Source organism: Rhipicephalus microplus, chromosome 1 (genome assembly GCF_043290135.1).
Source record: "Rhipicephalus microplus isolate Deutch F79 chromosome 1, USDA_Rmic, whole genome shotgun sequence".
NCBI lineage: Eukaryota > Metazoa > Arthropoda > Arachnida > Ixodida > Ixodidae > Rhipicephalus > Rhipicephalus microplus.
The window spans coordinates 152,453,308-152,472,937 of NC_134700.1; the positions used below are offsets into that span (position 1 = coordinate 152,453,308).

General features: G+C 41.3%; 1 protein-coding gene across 5 annotated transcripts in view; it reads right to left on the bottom strand.

The window, feature by feature from the left end:
- Positions 1-19,630, bottom strand: part of Uggt (UDP-glucose-glycoprotein glucosyltransferase) — a 197,216-nt gene that overhangs the window by 25,285 nt on the left and 152,301 nt on the right. For 3 of the 5 annotated variants that reach the window (XM_037429943.2, XM_075887497.1, XM_075887496.1), the window contains 9 exons: positions 18,585-18,674; positions 16,279-16,464; positions 14,055-14,244; positions 13,012-13,063; positions 8,075-8,181; positions 6,209-6,294; positions 5,557-5,641; positions 4,960-5,045; positions 54-113 (listed from right to left, as the gene is read on the bottom strand). In XM_037429943.2, the coding sequence (XP_037285840.2) occupies positions 54-113; positions 4,960-5,045; positions 5,557-5,641; positions 6,209-6,294; positions 8,075-8,181; positions 13,012-13,063; positions 14,055-14,244; positions 16,279-16,464; positions 18,585-18,674 (942 nt within the window). The remainder of the gene's footprint in view (positions 1-53; positions 114-4,959; positions 5,046-5,556; positions 5,642-6,208; positions 6,295-8,074; positions 8,182-13,011; positions 13,064-14,054; positions 14,245-16,278; positions 16,465-18,584; positions 18,675-19,630) is intronic. The other 2 variants (XM_075887499.1, XM_075887498.1) reach the window with 1 other exon arrangement.

Here is a 19,630-nt window from a genome sequence, read left to right on the forward strand (position 1 = left end):
ACTTGCGCGAGCACGTTTTTGAGTACAAGGATGAGCAGAGAAAGCCGGCTGACCTGTAGATTGTTCTGCCTATCTGCCTCCACTCCGTTAATAAGCCGCCAACTATAGGTATTCTGTTTACAAGAGAAGAGAGAAAGGAAAACAAAAAAAGGAGTGCACAGAAAGGAGATGCTTTTGCACCGCTCGGGCACCACACCCACTCCAAGCAAACTCCAAACAAGCTGTACAACATGTGTAAATGTGTGGACAGGCAACAAGCTAATACCCCTCAAAGGCACTACTAACCATAATTATATGCGTTTTGAGGCATTAAACCCCAATAATTATTAATTATAATGATGAGCACCAGAAGCATAATACTGTACTTTGAGAATATGAAAACTGATTGACTCTAATGTTTACCGTATAAACCGGAATATAGGTCGAGATTTTTTCAATAAAATAATAAGCTAAGGTCGCCCCTCATCTTATATAGCGGTGTCTAGCCGAAAGTGCGACGCTGTCTGGCAACATATGGCTTGCATGTGCTTTTGAAGCCAGGCGCGGCTATATCCACATCCAAATCCAATCGCAGTTTGTTTTCTTTGTGTTGATGATTTGCTTCTGATCTGTTCCGAGTTTTCGCTCCGCTTGACATTTCGCTGCATTTTTAGTGGCCTTTTTTTTTTTTCGTTTAATGAATATGTCTAGCGGTGCGAGGAGGCAGTACTCAGCTGCGTTTAAACTAGATGTTGTTAAGTTCGCAGAAGCGAACGGGAATATGGCTGCTCAGCGCTGCTTTGGTGTATCAGAAAAAAGCGTGCGCTATTGAAGGGCGCAGAAAGGGAAGCTGCAGATGTGCAATCCTCGAAAAATATCGTTTCGTGGACGAAGTGCCGTTCATCCGCAGCTGGAGGATAAGCTAGCGAACTTTGTGCGGGAAGTTCGTGCGCGCTCGCTGCCAGTGACCGTAGATACCATTCGCAAAAAAGCCGTGGAACTTGCTCGAGAAGCTGGGCTCACGAGAGAAGAGTTTCGTGCACCAAACTCTTGGGTGCGTCGATTCATGCGACGCAAAGGATTTTTTCTCCAGCGGCGCACATCCATCTGTCAAAAGTTGCCGGAGGAGTTCGAGGACAAGCTCATAAACTTTCAGCACTTTGTAAGCCGGCTTCGGGAGCAGAACGACTACATGACGGGGCAGATTGGCAACGCCGATGAGACCCCCGTGTGGTTTGACATGCCTTCGTCGACCACGATCATGCAGCACGGCGCCAAGGATGTGAAGCTGCTGTCCACTGGTAACGAGCACTCGCGCTTCACCGTCATGCTGGCATGCACGGCAGATGGTAGAAAGCTTCCGCCCTTCGTCATTTTCAAACGCAAGACAATGCGATGGTGCGACAGTTGGTGCGACAATGCGACAGTTGCGATGGTGGTAGAGGGGAGCTCCGACGATCGGGATGGGGTGCGCCCAATTCGCAAATAAATGTGGTTTGGCAGTTTTGGATTGTTTTCCTTTTTTTTTCTTTTTCGGTAACCTGAACTTGGGGGGTCGACCTATATTCCCACTCGGCCTATAGTCCGGTTTATACGGTACTTTTTAAAAATGAACAGCAATTATGTGACAGTTTCGGCTATGGCTCTATGACACTTGGTCCAATGAAAACAAGTGTTTTCTTCTGTGATGATGTACTGCAGCCAGCATGACTTTTTTTTTAATTGCTCATACCCACCGAAACAAATGTTTCTTGGTACCTGCTGACCATATTTTGCACAGCTCAGCAAATTTTGTTAGCTAAGAATAGACCCGACAATTTCGTTTTCTAGGTTATTGCTAAAGAATAGAGGGTGGGCACAGACTACTGGAGAGAGTGCTGTCTTTGACATCAGAAGAGCCTTAGTTTTAGAGACTACAGAAACACACATTTTTAAAAATAATGATTTTAGATTTTTGTCAATGGACACACAAAATAATTCTGTTCTCCAGCTAGCAACTGCTGCTCACAGCAAAAATTAAAACATACTTTAAGGCCTTGCTAGTGTGCCCAGCGATCCTAATATGCCATTTCTAGATTGGGCTATCAAGTTCATATCTAAGGCCAATATTTTTATACCTTATGCAAGAAGTGCCTTCCGAGGTGTGAGAACTTGATGCCAAACTGTAGTCATTGTGCTATGTCTCGTTTGTGCGACAAGCTCAAACAAGCACCTCATTACCATTGCAGTGCACCCATAATGTCAATAAACAATGTTACATTATTACTAGATCAGTTATGCACTCATACAAGAAGAGAAATGATCAGCCAAATATTTGCACACACACACACAAATGGAGTGGAGCAGCATTCTGTGATTTCGCCAAATCATCACACACATGTCTGAAAGCACACGCAAGCTTTGCTGTAGTCTTGCGCATGACACTGCAACTGGAGAAACGCTAGCGAACTGGCTGAAGAAGCAGAGCTTACGACATTTTTCATGGGTGAATTAAGAGCAGTTCTTTTTTTTAATAGCCAAGCTGCTAGCCAAAACATGAAAATGGCTGTCGTGCAGAAAAAAACCTCGCTGCGCCACTGCCATAGCAACCGCCACAGCAACCGCCAAAGCTGTGGAACACCTGGCCTTGCCGTGCTTCGTTACTGAGACATCACACCAAACCACGCATGCACTGAAGCCACACCCTACACCAAGCTTACGGAGCAGCTGCCACACCGAGCAGCGTATGTGTCATGTTGCAGCTGCGTAGAGACCACGCCACCTAACAACCGTTTATAATGTAAAATATGACATAATAGGGTTCACCTAACAACCGTGTCACCTAACAACCGTTTATAATGTAAAATATGACATAAATAGGGTTACTGTGCATGTGCATGTCTTCGCAATCTCTATAAAGGCAGTTCTGGCTATGAATCACCAGAGGACAGTCGGCATACCCACAGAAGTGGCTGCTTATAGCACGGCTCAACATGTTGCTGATTAAGAAAGACGTCGTCTACAACAAACCAATCCAGTCTTAACGACCAATGAGACACGGAGGACCAATTGTTATAGAGATGAGCCTAACGACATACAACTTATTAAAATGACGCAGCCTCAACAAAAACCATGCAAGACTTCAAACACCGAAGCTGGTCAATGCGATTGCTAGCAAAGAAAATGTCTAGCATAAGCTAAGCTCCAAATTAGCACCAGCAAAGTTTAGACCTAGAAAAGTTCAAGCCTCGCAATAAGCATAGCCAATTTCGAGCCTAAAACCAGGCAAGTTCGAACCTAGCACCAGTTGAAAAAACGCTATTGGATCGACCAGCATCATTGTTTCAAGCCTTGCACGGCCAGTGCAAGCAACAGTGAATTCTCAGTAAACAGAAATCTGTTAAACAAAACTGCTGCTTAAATAGAGCGACTGCTTCTAATATGATTGGTTTCATACTTGAATTTAGCCACCCAGTTCACCTCTCAGTAAATGAAACTCCTGTTAAATGAAACACATTTTCCCGGTCCCTTCAGGTTCTGTTTATTAAGAGTGCACTGTACTTAAATTCTTTTTTTTTTATGAAACAAATTGGAGTCTCACCGGCTCATTCGAAGTGGGTTTACGCGTTTCATGGAATGTTTCAAATCAACTCTTTCTATGTAGCATCACTCATTTGTTTTAGTGTCAAGGCACAGATTCGGGTAAAAATAGACCATGCTGCCCATGTCATATCCAGTGTGTCTTGTGTGGAGCCTAGCATCCGGTGCCAGTTTGTATCATGCACTCTTGGACTTTGCGTATGCTCTTTTGCGGAACATTTTCACTTTCCGCTGGCAAATTCAGATTTGTAAAATTGAAGCACTTGCTCTACAACTATGGTGACTGCTCGGGTCAACCAGTGAAAAATGCCATTAGTTGAAACAAGTTCAACAACTACCAAGATGTGTGAGCGACTGGGTGTTTTAGTCAAGACATCGTAATGAAAAACCAAAGAGTCTGCTACATCATACTTGCACTCAAAACACGGTTGAAGATTTGATTTCTCAAGTAGATTTATGTGAAAATTCACAATGATAATAAAAGAAAGTGTACAGTCTTAGAACAGAATGAATGAGGACATGAATAGGTTAAAATGTACTGCAGTCATTTTGGATGAGTTTGCTCTCTAAAGCCTGAACTGAAGAGCAAATTGGGTGACCAAATGACCTTACAGCAAAGCCACACACCAGTTCTATTTTGTACTTTCATACTGGATACAGTAAACTCATTAAACAGAACCTGAAGGAACTAGAAAAATATGTTCTGTTTAACAGGAGTTTACTCAGAGATGTACAAAGGTGCACAATAGAAGAAGGAAACCGATCTTGTGAGTACCATTTGTTTCATTTAGGCAGCAGTTCTGTTAAACAAATTTTCGTTTACTGAGAATGTACTGCATGGCTATATCTGTGCAAATCCAAAAAACAGCGACAGAGAGTTTCCACGAGTACACTTCAGGGTTAGAACTGCTAGCCTTGAAGAAGTCGAGTTCACTTTTCGAAACGTTGGCTTGAGCACACAACCCCTGTTTACTGATGTATCTGTGAAACTGACATTTAAGTAATCGAGTTCTATACAGTAAATGGGACCTAGCCTATATGCATGTGACATGTTTTGTGTGAGAGACCTTCATGCACTCTATAATGTTTCTTTGCACTGCAACCACATGAATGAAAAGATGCTAACTCAAGGTCTTGCTTTAGCTCATCATGTTGACATGTTGACACTGCACTGTAGCTTTCTCAGAGCGCGTACACAATAAACATTTGAAAAAAGGTACCGGTCTCAAAAGAAAAACCAGCCGATTGGGTATGGCTGACACAGCGAAGGTTTCTCAGCAGGCGAACATTGAGGAGGCATTCAGTTAGGCCTACATTACACAAAGTATCAACAAAAGGAAGTTATTCACTGCATGAATGAAACATGCATTTAGCTGAAATAAGCAGAGAGAAAACACTCACTGCGAGAATGAGCTCCACAGGTCATTTTCATCCTCAACTCCATCAGAAAGCAAGTCCTCATTTTGCTTTCCAGGCTTCTTTGCGACCTGATGGGATGGGTAGCTTACATAAGATGTCGTACTACATACAGAAGCACACTGAATATATTCTTGGGACCATTAGACGACAAAAGAACAGGCTTAGTACCAGTCACATGTTAATACCCGTTGAATATTAACTGAGAACATCATTTTAAAAACTAATTAGCAATGACACTACAGTGGTAACGAGTGAACCATTCTGCATAGGCAGGGCTACACAAACTACTCACTTTATGTGCATCATGCGATAGAGTAATCAGCAAACAATGAAAAATTAAAAAACCCTGTATGACACCAATATAGAACTTTTGCAAATTGAGGCATTGTTAAATAGGTTAATTATTGCAGTTAAATAGTTTGAAAGACAATTCATAGCTAGTGGCACCAAGTTTCAAAGGATGCAATAAGTAGCAATAAACGTGACAAAGGGGTAATAAACAGACCCAATCACTCCTGCAGTTTAAAGCATATGATTGTTCAATATGATACAAGCATATGACGGTGTCATAGCACTCACCTTCACTTTCAGGACGTGGCTTCTGAAACTGTTTATGACTACTAACACATCAGTGGAGTCCTGTGAGGAGTCTGTGTTTTCATGGCTGGCAAGAGAAAGAGAGAGAGAAAAAAACTAGGCTGAGATCACACGCAAAAACTGAAGTGGAATATCAACGAAGGCATTCCACTCTAATTTAGAAGTGCAAATTTGCATGCAAATTTTACACGACAGTGATTATTGCAGATGCTATGAGCACTCTAACGACTACAACTTAACTGTGATGAAAAGCACAGGATTTGACTGCTCTTATAGTGGAAAGGTTACCTCACAACAAGCAAAAGGAGCAAAAGAGCAAGTATGCTTCCAGAGACTTAAAAATGTGAAATGTAATTTTTAGCCATATTATAACACTTCCATTTTCTGGCAAATATACACTGCTAGCTGTCAACTGATGGGTAAGATAATTAGGTGAACACAAAATATTACTTCAGCTATGCCATTTTATTTCACTGCCAGCTATCCAGCGATTAAAAGAAAAGTGAGCGCTGAGTTCAGACCTAAATTTGCGCTGTAAGTGAGCACACCGCACCGGCCATTATTTTGCCCTGGCGCAATTCTGCACAATACAGGACCATGGGCACCACTAATAAGCATCACGCTAAGAACCAACCTTGTGATGTCATAAAGCTCGCTAGATCGCCCTGGCCTCAGTCGCAGAGTCCAAGTACCGGGGTTAGCCTTTAGCTGAAAGTAACCCTAGCAGAAAAAAGAAAGTAGACAAGTTTACAGATAAGATTGACACCTAGAATATCACAAAGAATCAAAGGTTCAAAGAAGGCAAATGACAAGGTCACTGTGGAATACCTGTACATGACAAGTTTAGACGATACGCATAGTGAGTGTTCCGTACATCTAATAATAAAAGCAATTTTCATTAAACACAGCGAAACTATTTTCCACCACCAAGTAAAGGCCAATAAACCGCTACCATACTTATGGCTGGGGACCTCAGTCACAGTGAATGGTATTAACAAGACCTTCAAAGTAGTGGTGCGCATGTGCTGAGCTTGAAATATTCATATTTGACTCATTCGGCACTTGATTCAGCAGAGAGAAACTTCTACAATTCGAAATATTCAAACAACCAAAGCTTTTACAATACATTGAAAACATGCTATACTTTCAGAGTTACAGAGAAACTATTGCTGCTTCTACAATGCTACACCATTTCACTTGGATCAGTTTCACAAAGGGTGTATTAGTGTTCCCATGTAGTTGCCAGTATGTGACAATGTGTATGGTATCGAGGGTAATATTGCAACCAAGTGCACTAAATTTCACCATTATACCAACGGAACCACTGGAACATATAGGTGGCCATCAGTAAATAATGATAATGCAAGATTAAGAGTTGGGCTAGTTGCTAGTTGATACACCGTGGGGAAAAAAAAAAGTGTGCAAACGAACGGGACGAAGGTAGGCATAAGACAACACAAGTGCAAACAATGCCGTGAAATTGATAAAGTACCATCATTCTGGGCTAATTTATGATAAAGGGGCAATTGCAACAAACATCCAGAAGATTGGATGCCATTACTCTATCTCTGAGTGTGATAACATGTTTAGGGGATATGAATGTGAGATCAAGACAAAACACTTAAGCACCAGGACACCTAGTGATGAGCATGCTTCTAGCATTTGGAGAAACTTTGACATGAGCAGGACATCACTGCTTCCTGAATATGTCAAACTATCCTTTTATTGTAACATTATATAACTGCAGTTGTGATAAACTGAAGAAGTATTGCAAAGCAATGCCAAATTTTGCTGTACATTAATTGCTGTGCAAATCTTGATATTTATTAATCTTTGACTGACTTCTTCTTCTTCTTCTTATTATTATTATAATTATTTTTTGCAGAAAGCCAGGAATAATCATATTGCACTTGTTTCACAGATGAAGATTTCATATTCACGCACCCGTACTTTCAAGTCCACTGCGCTCATTGCCTGTTTATGAGAAATAGTGTTTACAAGAAAAAGCACGGTCAGCCACAATGACCTGCAGCTGCCTTGCTTCAAAGCCAAATTTATCGTTGTTTTCAGGTATTTTAATGAAGTGGCTGTCAAGTCAACAAGGTTATCCTTTTCACCCATGTATCGTTTTTGTAGAGCACAGATAATACAAATAGAAAATACAATTGCAAAAAACAGAATTGTGGAAGCTTAGATGCATGGTATTTAAACAAGGGCCCTGGTCCATGGCATAATTCGCCCCACTACATTGTTCAGGATCACAAATGTTTTTACAGTAAAAACGCTACATAGGTGCCAGAAGGAAGAGCATTAAAACTATAACCACTGTAGCTTAGTAATGAACAAGAATAATTGTTCAATGTGACCTCGGACACTTCACATCAGCCATTTCTTAAACACTCCTGCTCACAATTTTACGTAAGCCTCTAACAACCAGACTATGCCAATGCTTTTATGTAATAGCAATGGGATCAATGGGCCTCGGGTAGTAGCAGCTTACCAGGTTTGCCATCACAATGGTGTCCACCACAGCAGGGTTGCTCTGGGTGCCCAGGATAAACTGCAAGCCCCTGGGCGGGTTGCCACTGGACTGTTCAAAGCAGTGCCCTGGTGCAGACACAGTGAGAACAGGGAGGGCATCAGAAGAAGCCGCACCAGAATACAGCCTTGTACTTCTGCAGTTTATTATGCCAGTGTCGCACGGGCATTTTTAATCACGATCTGTGCTGATTTAGATTAACCGAGCTGCTACACAGATTTGCTGCTACAGGATAACTTTTAATCGCAATCAGGCCCGATCGGGATCAAAACTATTGCGATCTGGCTGAGATATCGCGATGTCGTGTTGTCTGCAACCCCTGGCCGAGCTTGTCGAAAGCAATAGAAAAAAAAAAAAAATCAAGCATAGTTCTGCAGATCAGATCAAAAGCTAAATATTTTTTAATAAAAAATTTTAAACTGTTTCAATTGATAATAATCTGTAATATTGCATATTTCAAGATTCATATTGACTGCATGTTGTTATGGGAGAAGCAGACGATAAGCAGACGAGTCTGAGACGACAAGTTCAACTCGCGCACCGTCTGAGTAGTTGGAGATCTCAAACAAAATTGATTTGGAGTGTCGCCAGCTTTTCTACTACGTCGCAGCGTAAGTGCACTTCCTGATCGAATGAAAGACCTTTACAGTAAGTGACCGCTGGCAGGAGCAACTGGGAGACTTGAGGCGGCAGAAGTGAAACTCTGGCGTGTACAACGAGATTGCCGTTTCACTGCGACTGGAAGGCTATGAGCAGGTTCCATCAGAAATAAAAGTGTAGATTAAGATTCTTGCAAAGCAATACGAGTAAGTGCAAAGAAAACTCTACCGAATGATGGATTTACGAAATTATTTTTGTAGTGGCCCGGAAAGTTTTTCACGTTCGAGTGGTTCTTGCACGAATAACATATCGCTGATAAGCGGCTATTATAAAATATCAAAAGCTGAGTTTTGTCAATGACATGTCTTATGGCACGCAAGTGCCACCTGGTGCATTTCATCTGATACAAACTTGAACTGGATTAGCTCAGGTTGTGTAGTAGCAGCCATAAAGTTGATCATGATCAAAAAAAAGCAATCCAGATGACCCTGATCGCGATTAAAAGAGCCCCTGAGACATCGGTATTAGTAGTCACAACTTCTTCAAAATGCCCAAATAACCAATAAACTCAACTGGGTAACACACACACAAAGAAGCATGACTGACCCCTCTGTCATAAGAATCGGTATGTAACCAGAGTGAAACGTGTCTTCACAGAGGTAGTTGGGAGCTTATAGGAAATTGTTTCACCACAAAATTGAAAAAACTATTCCTACAGCATAAAACTGTAATGTCAGGCAAAGAATGGCAAGCTGCTTGAAACTTGCAGCACGTTCTTTAAATCAAGCACAATGGACACAAAAAAAAAAAGAAAAATACATGAGATGAGCACGAACTAACACCTGTCACAGCTGGACACTTAAAGCACTCCGCTCAAACACAAAGAAAGACCTACAGAGCAAATGCACAACTACATACTGGACGAGCATGAACTAACAACTGTGCCAATTTTTACTTGTGTGTGAGCAGCACGCTCCTTTCGCAAGCGCAGCCACTGCAGCGAGCTTAGAGACCTTTGTGCTCTCTGTAACTTCAATGCACTCTTGGTATGAAACCCTAAGATGTAGAAACCACACTGACCAAGAAACGAGCGCGTGCACATGAGTAACCACGCCCTGTTGAGGGGCGCGCGTATTGCAACGAGCAAGGTGACAAACTATATGGAGTGCCCTCCGGACACTTTGCGCCATCTCACCGGTGATAAGAAGAACACGCTGATGTCACCAATCTTTGAGTACCACCAGCAGTAAATGGCATATATAAATAGCTCACTGTTGGCATGCTGAAGAATGTACATTTTGTGGCCGAGTCGGTTGGCGCCGCATGCTACGAAGTGAGGAGTCGTAGGTTCGACTCTGGACGACAAAACTTTTTCTTTTTTCTTTTTCGCCATCTTTTAGTATATAATTTTAAAATGTCCATAAATACGTCAGAGGAGCCGTGGTGAACCCTGGCATAAAACACTTCTGTGTTTTATGCCAAGGTTCAAAGACTTGCACTGAATTTGAAGCATGGTCCTATGTATTATGCGAGCCAAAATTAAGACTCTGAACTGGGCTGGTGAGAGTATTTGAGCACTTTGATTTAAATAGAAACTATTAGAAATTTTTAAATATTTGAGATGAACAATAAAATGTATACAAGTGCTTATGTAAAGGCGGCTTCGCGGCAGTGAAGCAGCGCTATGCCATGAAAAAACCTAACCAGGGCGAAATCCGAGCAGCTGCGAAGCCTCACATCAAGGCTTATATGAACATATTACCCTCGCATCAGTTCACTACTTTTTAAGTTTAAAAGCTTGTTCTACCATCTATGTCCTAAGAAAAGTAAATTTTAAAATGTAACATATTATACATGTTATCACTTGCATTCGACTCAAAGTAAAATCCTACTAGAACTATAAAAATTCGTTTTTTTTTTTTCAGTTTTTCAGTTTCAGTTTACTCAATATCAACAATATTAGTTTACAAAAAAGTGTGTACAAGATTAGTAACACTCAAGGAGCCTCAAAGCATCAAAGTTAAAAACTGTCAGGGGGAGGGGGGGGGGGGGCTCCCATAAAAGATGTGAAAGAAAAAGGAAGGTGTACATCATTCAGTGGTTCCAGTATCTTTGGCGACAAAAAAATGAACAGTGTAAAAATAAATACAAAATCAAAAATACTTATACATTGAACAAACATAAAAAAAGCTAACACAAGTTACAATACAAAACAGAAAAGCAATGTAACATGTACCAAACAAAAATAAATTGCTAGGATGAAGACAGTTGTTGCAAAAAGTATTTTTTTACTTGGTTTCTGAATGCATGTTCCGTGCTCAATGATATAATGATGTATGAAAGAAAATTCCACAGCTTGATTCCCATAAACGTGATGGTGAGCTTGCCGTAGTTCATGCGAACCTTAGGCAGAAGACGATTATCCAGCTCAGAAAACCTAGTAACTTTATTTACGAGGTCATCCACGATAATGCCATCAACATGTAAAATACCACGAAAAAGTTTATACATAACAATGGATAACTTCAGCTGAAATAGTTGATGAAGAGGATGGATATTTAAATTTTGATAAAGTGGCATTGCATTGGTTAAGAATTGACTGAATGTCATGAGACGAAGAGCTTGATTTTGTATGCGTTGAAGTTAGTTGAGGTGGGTGAAATATGTGTTGACCCAGGCTGATATGCGATAAGATATGCAAAATAATATACGCGTGATAAAGGGAATGAATAATATGTGGTTGAAAGTATGTACGAATTTTGATTATGGCACGTATTTCGTAGATTATCTTGCAAATAAGTGATTGCGCATTATGATTGAACTTCATATGCCTGTCTAGAATTACCCCAAGAAACTTTGTTCGATCAGACATTGGTATCAAGTTATCGTCCTAACGAACAGATATAGATTTTCAAACTACTGTCGGTGAGGAATGGAAGACCATAAAAACGGTTTTGGATGGATTAATCTTTAACATGTTCTTTTGACACCATGAACTTATATAATGTAGATCTACATTAATTTCCCATTGTAGGTCATCAATGTTATTAGTGCAAGTGAAAATGGTCGTGTCATCTCCATAATAGATACAGTCTGCAGTACTCAAAGTATTAGGTACATCATTAATAAATAGCAAGAAAAGCAATGAACGAAGGATCGATCCCTGAGGAACACCTTGATTTACGTTCTTAGCAGCTGAAACTTTACCGCCAATTTGAACAGCTTGAGTACAGTTAGATAAATAGCTTGAAATGAATTGAAGTGGTAGATCAGTCATGCCATACGATTCAAGTTTATGCATAAGAATGTTTTAAACCATAAGGAATGGCACTTGCACATGCCTTGATACAATTAAAAAAAATATATTTTGCAGGTTAGCTGGGTCGTGACGAATATGCCGACCTTTCTTTATGATATGCAATATATATTATTTGAATTTAATCCGAGATTATTTGATCAAATCACTTATTGCTTCGACACTGCAATTTACTATTTGCACAAGTAATCCTGCACAAGTGAACTTGCACAAGTGAACCCTGCAATAACAGGCACATTCAACACAAGGACATAAGAACACTTTTGCTATGTGTTTCAACGCTCAATAGAAGTGTACATAGCATTACTTAAAAAAAAATGTTGTGATTAAGTTTTTGCATGAAAGATGTGAAGTGTTACATAATGCCTCTGTTGGCTTGATAGCAAAGGCTTCCCGGCCAACTTCGACGATTGGCCGGCAGCTTGTCAGGCCAATGTGCAGGGCACAGAAAATGCTAAATTACCAATTCACTTTGTACCACTGTTCACACACAACTGCTCGACAAGGGTGATCATATGGAACTGGCACAATGGTATAGCAGTTGCTAGAGTCAAGCTGCTGGCCAAAATGCTTCTGTACGCAGCACTGACCAATTTAAAATTGCTCTTGCTGAGTATTTTGCCATGTTTGATATTCACACACAAACTCTCAGCTCCAAATCAACAAACTTTAGCTTCTTTATAATTAATATCTTTAATCTTGGAAGTTACAACCTGATTATGGCAGTAAATTACCCAGTTAAATGAAGTATGACCGTCTAAATTCAAAACTTACCTTGTTACATAATATCATTACAGATTTGCTTGTTAAGTGAAGCTTCTACTATACACGTGCGCACACAAGTCAGGACAAACAGCAAAAAAAAAAAAATATTCTGTTATGAAAATACAAGGCAGCAAGCCTTAAGTTGTTGGAATACAGTACAAGGTTCATAGTTAAGTTCTTCGCTAGGCAGTTAGGCATTAATTTCAACTCTACACACCTTCCAAAAGTAGGTACTCCAGTTCAAACTCGGCGTGCACTCTGCTCTCCACCTGAAACAGAGACCAGCAGCAATTCACTCACAGCTGCCTGTAGAATATAGGAACACATCGGAACTTCATAAAACCATCTTCACATAGAATGCACAGATAGCTGTCACAAACAGGCCATGCTATGATTTTACAAAGAACCTCATACTGATTATTGCACTAATTATTACTGCACTTTATACCTCTTATTAGTGCTGGACGTTAGCTTTAAAATAATTTATTTTGGTTTCAAAGTAAACATGAATGCTCATCTGAGTAGGCAGAACTCAGCAACATCGCCACTAGTATGACGTAGACTGAGGCACCACATGGCGTTTCACGAAGTAGGCAAGTACAGTCGAACACAGTTATATTGAACCCACATATATCGAAGTTTCGGCTATATCGAACTCGCAAGTTATCCCCTTTAAATTCCTTTGTAAAGGTATAGGAATTAGCACGTTAATATCGAACGGCATTTTTACCCGCCTTTGGATATATCGAACAGCGTGCGAGCTGGAAGGCGCCCTTCGCCACTTGCCCCCCCCCCCCCCCCCCCCCATGCTAGCATCATTCATTAATGATGCTAGCATAAATTATACGATGCATTGGAGCATTTACCACTCCACTTTGGGATTACCAGGCCCAAAGCTACAAATTGCAGCAAAAAAGTTGCAAAGAAAACTTTCACGGTCAGGGACCTTTTAATCCCTAAATGTAATCTTTTTAAATGAATTGTCATTTGACAAAGAAAAGGAAAGAAAACAAAAATGTGCTGTAAATCACTCTTTGGTGGTTCACAACAATTTCCTGATAGCCCATGTGAAAGAAACACCTTGTGAATGATGAGCCCATTCCATTTGCCTTTGCATCTGCACCTTTCAAATGGCAAGAGTGCAAAACTGCCTTTTGACTTTATTGTGTGCCACAAATCCTGCCAGGTGATGGAGCTGCAAACTGGCAGCAGCATTCACTCATCAACCAAGACAATTGCTTCACATGCTCTTTTATTCACCTGCTCCATGTGGATGTTGTCGAGGTCGTAGGGAGAGCGCACTGCCTCCACCAGCCAGTTCTCGGGAGTGGCCATACCCAAGGTGAGCAGCGGTGACTGGGGCATGTTGACAAACTTGGCATAAGGCCCCGGTCCCAGCTGGCCGTCCAGCCCAAACTGGGGCTCTGGCTCCAGTACAAAGCGGTAGTAGCTGCATGGGTTTTTCATGCAGACACATTGTGTAAGTGAAGTGACAAAATTATATGCGAGTGACAAGCCTGTGTGGCATTCCTCACTTCAAGCCAATGCTATGAATGCTGCCCAAATGTTAAGAGGGCACTAAAGAGACATAATGACTTTACTGAATTTGATAAACTGCACCCTGAGAACACTGATGCCACATGTTTCACTATCATAAGTTCATTATTAGCGGAGAAAATCAAGGTTGAAGTTTCATTTTTAAATTTCACGTTGAAATGTTCGCGCGTGACGTCAGAAATTTCAAAATGTATTTTTTTGTATTTTCGCAGCATTGACTCAATGAAATTTTTTAAAACTATTATGCTAGGTCTACGCCACTGACAGATAACAATGCACTTCATTTTCATCAATTACAAGCTACATGGGACCCAGTAAATGCCTTCAAAATCTATAATGTTATGGTGTTTGGTGCGAGAACCTCAAGGTGGTGTCTCCATACACATTTTCTTTCCATGCATTTTCTCGCTTACCAAGCGCCGTAATGCAAAAAGAGTGGTGCTTTTGGGATTGCAAAACTGTAATTTACCATTTCGCAAAAAATCATTTTCCTCTCTGGTGTCCCTTCAAGAAGGCCCTGCAACACATTCTTGAGCAGTCAGAAACAGCTGCTAATTGATAGATTGATAGTAGAAGCTACTGAGTGTAGCACACAGCCTACAGTTTAGAAAATTTCTCTCCCTTCTCACGAAAAACGATGTCAGATACCCACAATACTGTGCCACATATGCAAGTCTCAGAACAGTGGCTGATTTGAGCATCTCTGACGTGACCCCTGAAGATGCTGCTGCGCACCTGAGCAGGCACTCATGATCACAATCAAAGCACCCATGCGTTTGAAGAAAGAAAAAAAAACTGCTCAAGGTCACAAATCACACAGTCTTGCCCTTTCGTCGTGCCCCTCCCCGCAGCTTTGAGAGCATTCGCTAGTGTGAAAGGAGAGATTGATTGATATGTGGGGTTTAACGTCCCAAAACCACTCTATGATTATGAGAGACGCCGTAGTGGAGGGCTCCGGAAATTTAGACCACCTGGGGTTCTTTAACGTGCACCCAAATCTGAGCACACGGGCCTACAACATTTCCGCCTCCATCGGAAATGCAGCCGCCGCAGCCGGGATTCGAACCCGCGCCCTGCGGGTCAGCAGCCGAGTACCTTAGCCACTAGACCATTGCGGCGGGGCAGTGTGAAAGGAGAGAGAAAGCACTCGAGGGGTGCGACACATCGTGTAATTCCGCTCGCGCTTGATGGATTCTGTCAATTGCCACGGCATGGGATTCGTGAAGTGTCATGCGCTAATAGTGAGGCTATTTTATTTTTATTCAGAAAAGTGTTGCAGGGCCCCTTTAAGACAACGCATGCAAAATTGAATAATGTGACTTCATTTTAGCATTGAAAAAGATGAACACATCAAAGATGACAGAGAAAGTGCCTTTTACTGCTTTTTTAGCCCTAAAATGAAGATGTCATCAAGAATTCACCGATTCGCCCAGCAAAAACATTTCTTTAAAGGATATCAGCACTGAGTGCAACAGCCTGCGTGTAGTTCTCTGCACATATACTCTCAAGCAAATGTGATTGTTGGTGGCTAAATGAAATGCCTAATAATACCTCAGCAGACTGAGAACTGTTGTTGAGTATGGTAGAGTTAACCACTAGAAGTTGATGCAGCCACTTCATATAGAAGACTCATTGACAGCAACAAGCACTTAAATATGAACTATAAAATCACAATACTGCCTACCTTTCACATCATTAGAACACAAGACTGTTAGTCCATCTCCTATAATTTAACAGAGAGTAGCTAACTTGCACTTGTGGGTGCCAGCGTGGTGTCCTTATAATATACTACTTCCCCAATCCCTTGTATGCTCCCCTTTATAATAGCAAGCACAACAGGCCCAGGGCTGAGCGACACCTCAAATGCGTCAAATGGTGTTTTTTGGTCTTTAGTTAGCCTTCCCAGTACAAAGGTTGAATTTCCTACCTTTTGAGAGGCATGTCTGAGTGCTTGTTGATGCAGTTGAAAAACACCTTTACATTGGCATTGATCACATTCTGCAGCACCAACAGTATGTGCGATATCTTCTGAGCCCCTCGTGAGACTGGGTCCACGATTACGATGACCTCGTGAGCTGGTTCATCTGGCTGAGAGCACGGGATTTTCAGCACACTGCAAGGGGCAGAATGATGTCACTTCAACAGCTGTTGTCTAGTAGAGGTACTAGTACTACGACTTTGCAAGGCATACATACTAAGCTGTTTTGTTTACTTAGAGAGGCATAAATTTCACTAAATGAGGTAAGGCACCACGACTGTCGTGACGAAGCATCAACTTAAGCCTTGGTGGCCCATTAGAGCTGCTATTGCTGCATTCAAGCTAGTACTTTATTACTTTTGTGGTCCTAGTTTTCTCAATAACTTTGTATTTCAATAATCTGCGCATGCTATGTCGACCTTCCGAACAAATAAAGTGACAGTTCTAACAAAACAGAAAAAGGAAAAGAAACAAAAAAACAATCTGTCACCAGCAGAGAAGTCTTATATCAAGCTCAAATACCTGAAATTTATCAAGCTCTAAAAGCCACAATTACATCCTACAAAATGTTCCTGGTCATATTTATCATAACGTCCCTATTGATTGGGCAGGCAGATAAACACTTCAGCTGCTGCTAATAATGTTGCTGCAGCTAAATAAAGTATCACAGTATTGCATTTACTAAAATGAAATGCATACCTTTCTTTACCTGACAAAACAGGCCTGAAGATAGCCTGCTTTTCACAATCAGATATGAAACCAAAGCCACATTCACAGCATTGTAACAGCTCATTATCAAAAACGGTGGCAAAGCATATTTCAAAGGAAGGTCATATTGCAGGCTGAAGACAGCTGAAAGGTAGCTACGTGAGGTGTGTCTTGCACGCCTGTCACTTGTGTTGGGGCAAACAAAACGAGATATTGAGGTGCATGTTCACCAGGAAACATTTTTATGGGTGGAAAGCCGGAAGACTTCTGGACTCGGAAGAAGAGCATGCATACTTGGCTAAGCAAATCCACATTGAGGGAGCTTGTCAAGGCAGCAGTCACTGAAGTGGCACGTGATCGAGTCCTATCCATAAGTGAATTTAAAGCCAGAAGAAAAGTGGATCAGGGAAGTAAAAGAGCAGCCAGGAGAATGAACTCCCCATTTTATAGGGGTAATTTGTGCTCATCTCTTTTCTTTTCATTTCATTTCATTTTATTTATTGATACTGTCGACCCTTTCTGAAGGGCTATTACAGAAGTGGAAATAAATCATATTTAAACAGAAATGTGCATAGGAGAGACACGAAAAAATATTTGTTGCCGAAACACACATCCCTTCACGGCAAAAAAGGCTTTACAATTGTTAACGTAGGTGCCTGCTACAACTCTCCTGAAAATATTGAGTAACATAAAATTCGAAGGCGCTTTTGTTTTCTGGATGAATAAAAAAAAAAAAAAAATGCCAGTCCTGCGCAGAAGGCACAGCACAGTCACAGCGAAAGCTGGAAGAGCAGCCTTTCAGAAAGTTTTCCAAACACTAATTGGGTAACTGCTACAAGCACACTTGCTGGGTACCCATTACGGCATTATTATTAATAAATTCTGGGTAGTAGACCAGCATTCGCTATGCTACTTTTCGTCATTCTTCTGAGAAGCGCTATCTGCGCTGAACACTTGCAAGAAATTTCGTGCCAATTGTTCATGCAGTGGCTGAAGATGATGAGGAATTATGTCTGAAATGGGTGTGCACCACAGCTGATAAATGATCAAGAACAAGCTTTTGTTGTGAGTTGAAGCATTGGACGACCCCCTCGTTACGGTATTCACATTGTTTGACGCCTTTGTTTTTTTGCTGTTCTAAAACACTTTATTACTCATATTAATGTGATTCATTTCGTGACATCAAGCCTGCCTAAGGCAAGTTTGCGAACAAGTCCCAACCCCCAGCGTAGCTACGTGGTAGAATACTGGGCTGGCACGCAGCTGACCCGGGTTCGAGCCCCACTGTGTCCATGGTACTAGGTTTTTTTATTATTTCGCTATAGTAGTTACAAACACCGGCAGCAGCGAGCAACTACAGCGTCGCGCTTGACCCGAGTTTTAATCTCATAACAGCTTTCACTGTAAAAAAAAATGCTAGGCCCGCGTTAGATTCAGGGGTGCATGAAAATCTTGGGGTGTGTGTTAGAATCATGAAAATAATGTATGAAAAAAGCTGAACACAACCAGTACAGATGCAAACAAATGAATGAAAACAACACACGTACCTCTTCTCTTCCTTGTATGCGCTCACTTGGTGTCGAACCTTCGTTTGTACATGTGACATTAACACACTTGCAGCCTTCATAGCAAGATCACTGAAAAGAACACACACTCAAGTAGATAAACAACAGGAACTCAAGCCTTTGAATTGCACTGAAGCATCAATCTAACATTATGATAGCATCTGAACCCAAAGAATACCACTCCTTAATGATAGTCAATTTGCCAAAATTACCGAAAAACATTAAAGGGGGCCTTGCAACATTTTTTGAGCATGGTCATAAAATGCTGTGAATTGGTAGTCGAGGCTCCTGAGAGCTCGCCAGCGAAATATTATAGTCATCATGCGGCCTGGAGTTTGCAATCAATACTTAAAGTCAGCTAAAGATCGCTTACTCGTCTCTCGTCAAATGATCTTATATACTCAAAAATCAATGCGTCATCATCCCAAGTACATATCACGCCGTTTGCTGATTTGAGCGTGGTGCACTCGGGAGTTACCAAGGCAGTTGTGAAAAAACCCAATGTGTCAGCGCTCATGCGATTGCACTGAAAAGTCACGTGTTATAAAAAAGGAGAAAAAAAGTGTTTAAAGTAATGCGACGCACATGACATACCTTCTTCCCCCGTGCCATCCTTTCCGGCTTATCTTCTAACGCTTTTATCGGGACGAGAGACTGAGAGAAAGTGATTGCAGCGTGCGACACGTCTTCGTAGCTCTCCCCCTACTGAACGAATTCTAAATATGCAATCTTGCAAAGGTGAATTTATGATGCAATAAGCTACTTTGGTGAATCCATTCCATGGCTACTTAGAAAAGTGTTGCAGGGCCCCTCTAAAGATGGACTTGAGGCAACCAGAAGACAACGTCCAAGTTACTCAAATGTAGAGCTCTCCAGCAAACAGAACAAGACATTGTAAGGCGATTCCTTCAATTTACTGTTTGATCACGAGAACTTAAAACCAGCTCAAAGGAATTTCAGGGTGCAAACACTTGAGATCTGCTTATGCTCCTGAAAACAAACCCTTTGAAGTACAGTAATCTAATGAG